The 11,234-nt window shown below is 36.4% G+C and overlaps 1 protein-coding gene across 1 annotated transcript in view; it reads left to right on the top strand.

Moving 5' to 3' along the window:
- The window catches only part of LOC107567525 (contactin-5), a 210,787-nt gene that overhangs the window by 175,171 nt on the left and 24,382 nt on the right, over positions 1 to 11,234 (top strand). The window contains exon 15 of the mRNA XM_016253217.1: positions 9,370 to 9,528. Within this exon, the coding sequence (XP_016108703.1) occupies positions 9,370 to 9,528 (159 nt within the window). The remainder of the gene's footprint in view (positions 1 to 9,369; positions 9,529 to 11,234) is intronic.

Raw genomic sequence — 11,234 nt, 5'->3', positions numbered from 1 at the left:
ATATATATATATATATATATATATATATATTTATTTTTTTATTTTATTATTTTTTTTTTTTTCTTCATTTGGTGCTGCCCTTCAGAAGCTGCAGAAGATACTTATATGTTTTTTGTTAATGTTTTTTTCTCAGAATACAAAATAAGTTCAATATACCATGATCTTCAAATTCAAAAAGTTTTCACCTCTAGGCTCTTACTGCATTGTTTTTCCTTCAGGAGCATCAGTGAGTGTTTGAACCTTTTGTGATAATTGCATATGAGTCATATGCTTATGATTTTTTCTGAAGAACAGCATGCAGTTTAACTGTTCAGAACAAACAAGGGATTCGTGAACAACTATCACTAAAAAAAAAAAAAAATTCATCCAGGTAACAACACAGTATTGAGAATCAAGAGTCCGTAAACTTTTAAACGCATTTTTAGAAATGCAACTATTATTTTCTCTTGTGGACTATGTAAACAGCTTTTATGTGAAATATCTTATTCAGGTCTGTACTAAATAAAAAAAATAGATAAATAATAAATTAAAATAAATTGTATTCAGCAATTTATGTAGGAACAAGTTTAGTAAGCTGAAAAGCTGTTGCAAATTTTCTGTTTGTCAAGGTCTGATATAATGGTGGATAAACCATTTCCTTTTTCCCCCCTCAAAATTATGAATTGAAGATGATGAATTCTACCGTAGTTCAATGATTCATTTGTTTTTCAAATAGTAACTGTTTTCAGAGTTTCTGACATAGCTGCAGATGTTCTTTGATGTCATATGGTCCTTGTGTGCTGATGACAGGATGACGTTCATGTTTCAGAGCCCATGCGGGTGGAGTTGAGCCCCATCCGGGTGGAGGTGACGGTGGGAGAGAGTGTGGTGCTCAGCTGTAAAGTCACTCATGACCCCTCGCTGGACGTGTCCTTCCTCTGGCTGCTCAACAACCAACCACTCAACACCCAGCAGGAGGGCGGTCACTTTGAGTACATTCAAACAGTAAGCAGCTTCACCACTGATGTGTTACTGTGCACTTGTGCCGATGCTGTAGGTGACATATACTGTAGATAATGAACTGTGCATCTGTTTGGTGGTCATCTGGTTGGTATTTGGTGTTTTGTGGGTAGTAATGTCATTTACACTATGATATTATTGAAGAATGTGCAGTATATCAGTGATAAAAGATTTATCGGTGACATATCGATATCAGTCAGTATTAGTATTTTGGATCACACTTTATCATATTTAAGGTTCAATTCTCGCTACTATGACTTTTGCCTCAATAAACTCCTAATTTGCTGCTTATTAATAGTTAGTAAGGTAGTTGTTAAAGGTCCCCTGAAATGCTTAGAAACACACAGCGTTACTCTATGTGTTGACATCGTTTTAACTGAAACAGGAAGACAGGGCGGGACATATCAAGCAGCCCCGCCCCTTTTTAAAATAGCCAATAGCGTTCATTTATATCACAGCTTGGGCTAGAGCCGCTCAGAGCCGTTGAGCTCCGTAAAGCCGCATTTGACAGGGTATGCCAGCCACAATCTCATCCATATTGCTATAAAATATAGCATTCTGTGTAGAATTCAAATAGCTCCGATACATTTTGTGGTCTGCGCCGACTCGCGCATGTTATCCGCTCCGTGCTATCGTGTCTCTGGACCGGAGCAGAGTGTGTGTGCAGTGCGGTGGTTAGCGTGACACAGCGCGAAACCAGAAACTGCAAGCTTTGAATGCGTATATCTTCTAAATGTGAATTTTGTCACTGTTTTGGAGCACACTGCCTTATAGATAACCTTAAGACTAACATATTGATACTAACACCCAAAAAACTATCATTTTGATTTCATGGGGACTTTAAGTTTAGGTATTGGGTAGGTTTAGGGATGTAGACTATGCACTTTATAAGTACTAATAAACAGCCAATATGTTAATAATAGGCATGCTAATAAGCAACTAGTTGTTAGTGAGAATTGGTCCCTATACTAAAGTTTCACTGTATTTTGTAAATTATTGGCATCAACCTGATAAAATAAATTTCAAACAGTAAACTTTTTTTCTTTTCTTTTTTCATAAATCACTGATATTTTACCATTTCACTTGGTACAAACATGCATGCATACATATATGACAATGAGAACAGAAAGAACATTTAAATAAGTAAGACTAAGGGGCGGAAATGTAATAATAATAATGTGGTATACATCTGGAACAGAAGATTTATGTGCATTATTTACTGTATATACAGCTGTATAAATAAATATGTATTTACATAATACTTGAGAGATAGGCAATAATTAGTTAAGAAATGCATTACAGAAGATAGGTGGTAATTTCTGTGTTAACTGTTTAAGCTGGAGATGGCATGGGGGAAAATTTGTTTTTATGCCTAGATGTTGTAGTGCACAGAGATCTGTAATGTCTGCCTGAGGGGAGAAGTGCAAACAGGTTGTGGCCAGGGTGAGAGAGGTCTGTGATGAAGTTACCTGACCGTTTCTCTCACTCTGGAGTTGTACAAGTCCTAACAGTCCGTTGCAATCTTCTTATATCTGATTTGCTAGCTGACCCAAACCAGACAGTTATAGATGTGCACAGAACCAACTCAATAACAGCTGAGGAAAACTGTGTCATCTGCGCCTGTGGAAGGTTGAACTTTTTCAGTTGACGAAGGAAGTATAACCTCTGCTGGGCCTTTTTCACAATGGAGTCAATGTGATTGTCCCACTTCAGGTCCTGTGAGATGGTGGTGCCCAGGAATCTGAATGACTCTACTGCAGCCACAGTGCTGTTCATGATGGTGAGTGGGGGGGAGTCCAGGGGGGTTCCTCCTGAAGTCCACAATCATTTTCACAGTTTTGAGCGTGTTCAGCTCAAGGTTGTTGTGACTGCACCAGACAGCCAGCTGCTCAACCTCTTGTCTGTAAGCAGACTGGATGAATGGTGGCATCTGCAAACGTCAGGAGTTTGACAGAGGGGTCTTTAGAGGTGCAGTCATTTGTGTAGAGGAAGAAGAGCAGTGGGTAGAGCACACGCCCCTGAGGAGCACCAGTGCTGATGGCGCGGGAGTTGGATGTCAGTTTTCCCAGCCTTACTAGCTGCTGCCTGTCTGTCAGGAAGCTGGTGATCCACTGACAGATGGAGGTGGATACAGAGAGCTGTGTCAGTTTTATCAGGAGGGTATCCGGGATGATGGTGTTGAAAGTGGAGCTGAAGTCCACAGACAGGATCCTTGCATAAGTCCCTGGTTTGTCCAGATGTTGGAGAATGTAGTGCAGTCTTCAGTCCCATGTTGACTGCATCATCCACAGAAAATAATGTACCATCTACACTAAACCTAACCGATAGTGTTATCAAAAGCAAATGTGAGATAAAAATGCATTTCTTGTAGTAACCATGCCATATTAGCTTGCTTCTTTGTTGTAACTTGTATTTATTATTATTATTATTATTATTATATAGCATTTTACTGCTTTCATGGTTTTTGAAAACAGTATCATAACTCTATCTTCAATCTGTTGCTCCTGAACAGATGGAGTCACAGTTACTTATTTTAGGGATGCCACATTGCACCAAATCCTGCTTTAACTGGAGTGAGAATCAATCCAGTGAAAGGTCAGCCACGACCGTATGTCATCATGATGAAAGACCTGCTGTGAATCACACCATGATGTTTATCAGGCTCTCAGAGGAGCAGCAGCTCCACACACCCTCCACCCTGCCTGCAGAACTGAGAACACTCCCTGATTAGAACACATCAACAGGCATTCTGCCACCACAAAACCATCTAATGATGTGATTTCATACGTGCAGGGCAGCGTTTATCTGATCAGAAATACAGTTAAAACAGTAATATTGTGAAATATACCTACAATTAAAAATAAATGTTTTCTATTTTATGTTATTTGTTCTGAATTTTTGGCAACATTTACTTCAGGTTTCAGTTTCCTGCAGAAATCATAATATGCTGATTTGGTGCTCCATTATTATCAATTATTATTTGATGCTCAATCATTTATTATTGTCTATATTAATTTCAATGCTTTTTGGATTCTTTGATAATTATAATAAGTTAAAAAGAATAGCATTTAAATAATTATTTTGTAATATTATAGATGGCTTTACTGTCACTGTTGATCATTAATACATGCTTGCTGAATTAGATTTTTTTATTTTATTTTATTTTACCCTACACCTCTGAATGGTAGTGCATCATACATTCCACAAAACAAAACTAAATAAATGAATGAATGAATGAATGAATAAATAAAATATTATTTGTTTCTTGAGAACCAATTCAGCATATGATTTCTGAAGGATCATGTGACACTGAAGACTTGAGTCACAGCTGCTGAAAATTCAGCTTTGGAATAAATAACATTTTAATATATATTAACATGGAAAACAGCTACTTTAAATTGTACAAAAAAATAATAATAATAATAATCACAGTATTACTGTTTTTACAGTATTTTGGAATATGTTAAATGTATCTTTGTTGAGCATAAGAGACTCCTTTCATAAACATAAAAAAGAAAACTACTTTTGACCAGTAGTGTATATATTGTTTCTGCTGTTTTGCAGTTGGAAAATATTCCTAAAAATTATGACAGTTTATAGGTCTTCCTGTATGAGCAAACTACATATTTTCAAACAACAGGTTGTCTAACTCACTAATAGACTAGTCGAGTACTGGACAACTTGTCAACCATCATGGCCCATTCCTTGAGAGCATTTAGCAGTGTTTTAATCCCAGGTTGTTTGCATATTCTACAAAAAAATAAAAAATACACACACAGAGCTCCAATTTGATTGGCTGGCTTAGACAATAACATAAATTACTTGTTTACTACTCCGACATGAAGTCACCTCATCTCATGCAAGCATTCATGTAACTCCTAATAGGGATAGATCACTTCTCAGCACCATCTGCAGCTGACACAATTAAGTTCAAACCGTTTTATGTCCTCATACTATCAGATTATAGGCATATTCCCTCCGGCTGACAACATCATTTGGTTCTTTCACAGCAGCACTGAGCACCAATCTGCCATGAAACTGTCACTGTTACATATTCAAGTGCAGTGTTAGCCAAGGATTGGGAGGTTTTATTTTCGATTAGCCCACAGTGGATTTAATTGCTAGCTGGCACAGCAACTCATTTGGTGTTTGGGTTGTTTAGCGAGTTATTCATGTAAAATGGGCTGATTAAAGATTCTGTTAAGTTTTCCCTTTTTGCTATACATTAGACTATGCTTTCATCCACATCAACATGCAAATGAGATTTGAGAAATAATAATTTTACTTTCAAATTTTTACATTCAAATTACAATTATTGATCCTGTTTGTTACCTCAATTCAAATTGTATTCACATTCAGGAATTATACCGAAAATAAACTCAATACTGTTCAAATCTGAATGACACACAACCCACATTGATGTAAAAAGTGACACATTTTCTCTAAAAATGACCTAGTGGCGATTGTATTTCATATTTTATATTAATAAGTTGGTAAGTGTGTTGTTAGTCAAATGCTTATCAATGAGGGACTCGACTAGTGTCCGTTCCACCCTCAAGGTGCATCAGAGTCTCTATTTGCATTAGTCATGTACACTGAATTATTTACTTTTACATGTTGTTCTCATGTATTTGTTAGCTTTTCAGTGATAATGAATACTTTATGGATCACTTGTACCATAGGATGCTCTCATGAACCCCAGAAAATGTCTGCTCAGCAAACACACTCATAGTAGGCAGAAATTACTAGAATATTCATAGCGCTTTTGTATTACTATTTCGATGAACAAGTTAAAAAGAGAGAGAGTTTGAGGATTTTTCAGATATTTTTCTTATATACTGTATATAGACAGTGAGACAGTGGTGCAGCACCCAGCTGTCTGATTCATGTGCTGTAATTTTAATCAGCCCCTGTACTAAAGAGCTGCCTGTAGACCTTGAATTATTCGCAGTCTCGCCTAGGGCGTTTCTCGTTTCCAGAGAAGAGCAGATTGAGGATAGTAATGGTGCACATGCTCTTAAATCGAACAGGAATCTCTTAATCCACACAAGCCAATAGAGGCTGTAGCAGCAGCCCATTGCTCAGCTGTCAAGCTCTGCATGGAGCTCTATTTCTCTCTTTAACTCACAAAGTTTTCCTTTGTGCTTTATTTTTTCCCCTCTATTTAGCAGTCCTCCACAGCAGATCTGATGATCAGGAGCATCCTCCTGAAGCATGCTGGGAAATATGGCTGTCGTGCTCAGACGAGTGCAGACAGTGTGCTTGCAGAAGCTGAGCTGCTAGTTAGAGGTGAGTATGCCAAAAACACACTTTTGTAAAAAAAAATAAAAAATCTGTGATTACAGCATCTTTACAAATAACACAAAATCAAAATTGACCCTGTTGACTTTCGGAATAAATTTCCCCGTGTTTTATTAGACATGATTAATTGCATTGCATCATGCATTATTCAAAAGAAACAGGTGTTTGTTTTCTACAAATTTCATCTCGCCATTCTCCAGTTCTGAAATATTTTCTTTTCCGATGGCATGAGCAAGGTTGTGTAAATATTATACATAACTTTAAACAGTTCAGTCAGTTCCTGATGGATTTTTATTTAGTAGTGACCTGAATAAGATATTTCACATATTTTTGGACATTGACTGTTTTTTTCTTTTTCTTTTGTGTGTGTGTATGTAGATAGAGACAGATATACACTCTTAAAAATAAAGATGCTTCAAAAGGTTCTTCACAGCGATGCCATAGAAGAACCATTTTTGGTTTCACAAAGAACCATTCAGTAAAAGGTTCTTTAAAGAACCATCTCTTTCTTACCTTTTTGTAATCTGAAGAACCTTCTTTCACCACAAAGAACCTTTTGTGAAACAGAAAGGTTCTTGAAATGTTAAAGGTTCTTAATGGAACCATTTAGACAAAAAGGTTATTCTATGGCATTATGTATTAGAGGTGGAAAAAGTTGTTATACATAATTTATTACCAAGAAACTTAATTTGATTGCACCCACTAAATTAGTATGTGACATATAATTTTTAAAGGATGCTAAAACTGACAAGAAATCAAAATTGACCCAATTTACTGTCAATTAAAATTATATATAAAAAGCAGTTTTTCTCTCGATAATTATTTTTATTGAAAACATGAGAGAATCAAAATCTTGAGTATTATAGAATATTATAATATATTCTATTATAGAAAATAAATAATAGCTCATTCATTTAATATATACAATCACAGTGCTGATTGTTTTCAAATTATTTTAATTAACAGAAACTATCATAATTACAGCAGAAATATCAGAGGGCATTTGAAACAGGAAAGTTGAGAACCACTGCTCTATAAAAAGCCTTTTATTTCCTGCTACATGCTAATATTAACCAATCATATCATGGCCTGCTTTCATTATCCAAATTAATCGTCATGAAGAAAATAGAATCCTGCCCTGCATTATTTCACATTAAATATACTGCTTTCTTGGAGCCGCATCACATTATGGATGTTAACTAATTGTGAATGTTGTTCATGTTTTATGTAGAGTTTCTGCACTTTAGAATCACGAGTAATTTCTTCCTACAAGAACTTGCAGCTTCTTATTTAATTAACAGCTTGTTCACTAAAAACAGTCTCATTGATGTCTACTAGATCAGTGGTTCCCAACCCTGGTCCTGGAGGCACCCCAACACTGCACATTTTGCATGTCTCCTTAATCAAACACACCTGATTCAGGTCATTAGCTCATTAGTAGCGACTCCAAGACCTGAAATTGGTGCATCAGAGAAAGGAGACATGCAAAATGTGCAGTGTTGGGGTGCCTCAAGGACCAGGGTTGGGAACCACTGGCCTAGATGTTATTCCTGTACAAAACCTCACTTTTCTCCCCACAACTGCATGATGTGTTGTACGATTCTCTTGTAAACAAGCAAAGTCATTAGCTTATCAATGCCTCAAACACTGTTGGCCTACAAAGAAATGTGTTGTCTACCCTGGCGGACCTTAAGCCACGTGTGTTCATGATGTTGGCCGCTGCGCTTCCACATGTCCACTGCTTCCTCTCAGAAAAGAAAACCCTTTTGTGGTCTCCATCCAGACGCAAAACAGAAACCCCTACTACTGCTGCCGTGGTGACGCACCATGCATATTAATAACCTCGAATGCAAAGGCACCTTTCAGTCCAACCTTTTAACACATCTCGTTTCAAACCACGCAGAATATTGACTTTCATTGGCCGAAGCAGCTGTCAGCCTCTCTGTTACAACTGTTTCCTCTTCAGCCAGTCGCCCACAATGATTGCATTTACTTCTGAAGGCTGAGAAATGTGTATAAAAACACAGTTTAAGACATTTCACCATTCAACCATGCCTAAGAGGGCTGGCAGACTACCAATAGTAGACATAAAGAGGAAAGAGAGCGGGTTCTATAATGTGTGAAATCCTTGCAGAGAGATCTGTCATCCAAAATCATTCCATGGTTAAGACAGTCTTTGTAAAGATTGAGTGGGATTTGAATTCCACATGCATACACATACACTGTGTTTCTCGTTATCTCGTTGATTACACCGAAATAAAAAAATGTTAGACTAGTGGTCAAAAGTTTGAAATAATAAAAAAAATATACGTTTTTGAAAGAAGTATCTTATGCTCACCAAGGCTGCATTTATTTGATGAAAAATATAGTAAAACAGTAATATTATAAAATATTACTATCATTTCAAATAACTGTTTCAATATATTTTAAAATGTAATGTATTCTTGTGATGGCAAAATGGAATTTTCAGCACCCATTGCCGCAGTCTTCAGTGTCACATGATCCTTCAAAAAGCATGGTAACACACTGGTTTAGGGACTAATTCTAATTCTAACTAGTTGCCTATTAGCATGCATATTACTAGCATATTGGCTGTTTATTAGTACTTATAAAGCACATATTAATGCATGACCATATTTTAGATCCCTTAATCCTACCTATGCCTAAATTTAATAACTACTTTACTAACTATTAATAAGCTGCAAGTCGGGTGTTTATTTTAAGGTAAAAGTCATAGTTAATAGTAAGTAAATAGAAAACAGTTATTTTGAATAAATAATAATATTTCACAATGTTACAGTTTTACTGTATTTTTAACCAAGTACATGCAGCCTTGGTGAGCATAAGAGACTTCTTTCAAAAACATTTAAAAATTGTAATTATTCCAAACTTTTGACCAGTAGTGTACATTGATTGACGCACCTCAGTTACAAAACATTAATAAGCGGCAAATGTCTACTGACTGAGTGTTCAGAAACATGGGGTGGGGGAGTGGGGAGGGGGGTGTAAGAATGTCTGTTAAATGTTACATTCAGTTTAGTTTGACTCAGTGATGGTGTTTGTTTCCAGGCCCTCCTGGACCTCCTGGAGTGGTGATTGTAGAGGAGATCACGGATACCACTGCGACGTTGTCATGGAGCCACGGCGTTGACAACCACAGTCCAATCACCACCTATAATGTACAGGCACGAAGCCCTGTCTCTCTGGGCTGGCAGACAGTGAAAACCGGTAATCACTACCATACACGCTAATGTCTTAATGTCACTGTGTGTGTGTGTGGGTGTGTGTGTGTGTGTGTGTTTAAGTGATGCAGGTGATGTGAGCAATTCAGATCGTATTCAAATGCTCTAATAGATCACAGTTCTATTGTATATGTCATATAGCAGCCATTATACAGTTCTACTCAGCTAGTTCTAAGTCTACTCAATATAAATATAAGCCAATATAAATACTTGAGCAATGCTCACAATAATCACATTTCTGTTTTACTATATTTGTCTTTAATAAATGCAGCTTTGAGCATACGAGTTCAAGAGCATATGAGACTTCTTTCAAAATAATTGAATATAATGTGTATAATTCCTTTTATAATTTATTTTGGGCCCAGATTTAACTAACTTATCAGATTGCATATGAAAGTTTAAGTCTTAATGGTCACTGACTCAAAGACTGACATATATTCCTATATTTCTTGTTTCATGATCTCACTTCAAACCTTTGACTTTCAGCATATTGTATGACTGCTAACAGTGTCTCTGAATGCAGACTCAAGCGCTGGGAGTTGACTTTTCCTCCCATCTGTTTGTAAGGATGTGTGACAAGAGCCCAGTGGGCCTCTATTAAATGTCTGGTGTGCTTTTTTAAATGTCACTGGCTGAAATCGTTTGGCAAATTAATTTGAAGGTCATTAGTAGGTTAACTTTACCATCATCTGGAATTCTCACAAATCATAGTTCATCCCAAAATAATAAAGAACATAAGTATTATCATTATGCAAAATATTTTATAAAATCTAGACATATTATTGACAGGATTTTAATTCACCCAATTATCTAGCTCTCACTTTTAGCAATTTGTCAGATAAATAAGGTTTTCATTTGTTTTTATTGCTAACAGGAGTTTCAGTAAATAGCTTTATTTTGGGTACCTTGACTGTAATACCACTTGTAATTATCTGCTATTATCCAAAGACAACATATTTTTGTGTCATCTGTTCAAACATTAGCAGTCTGCTTTGGATAATAGCAAAGTTTTATGCAATGATGTCGACTTTATGTGGATGAATCGTACTTTTCAGTTTGAACATTCCACACGGATGACAGTAAGAGAGATAAGGCACAATTACTGTGTACACAATGCTTTAAGTGCTGAACCTAGTCAGATTAGAACAAGGAGGCAGAGAAGAAAATCTTTGTCTTGGAGTGTTTAAACACTGCAACCACTTCATGTTCTTTACTCTGCATTTCTCTTCTAGGAATAGAGTAGGCCTAAAGGGGCGTTCATGCTGACAAAAGCATTCAAAGTCATTCATTTCCAATAAGAGATTTGAGGCGGCATGAGCAACAAAGACCGTTGGGGATGCAACAAACTTTAGTTTGACTTTTGCAACTACACAGTAACTCAATGTGGTGTAGAGTTCAGACAGCATGTTCATACTAGCATACTAAATCATTTACTTTAAAAGAATATACTTTAGTGCTTTCAGAGACTTAAACTTTAGACTGTCTTTTTTTACCCACTGAAGTAGGACTCTTTAGCACATATCACAAGTACATCTTTATGTAATTTCATAATTATTTGTATTGTCTATTGTCTTTAAAATGTGGTAAATGTGTAGTGCATAATGTCTTTAAATGTCTTTAAAGCATGACAAAAAGATTAAAACACTGGTTTAAAATGCACTTTATAGTAAATATTTACGACAGACAGGGAGG

The sequence above is a fragment of the Sinocyclocheilus grahami genome, unplaced genomic scaffold (assembly GCF_001515645.1).
Source record: "Sinocyclocheilus grahami isolate Dianchi unplaced genomic scaffold, SAMN03320097.WGS_v1.1 scaffold1165.1, whole genome shotgun sequence".
Lineage (NCBI taxonomy): Eukaryota > Metazoa > Chordata > Actinopteri > Cypriniformes > Cyprinidae > Sinocyclocheilus > Sinocyclocheilus grahami.
Note: the sequence above shows the minus strand (reverse complement) of the source record. Positions and strands in the feature narration are given on the sequence as shown.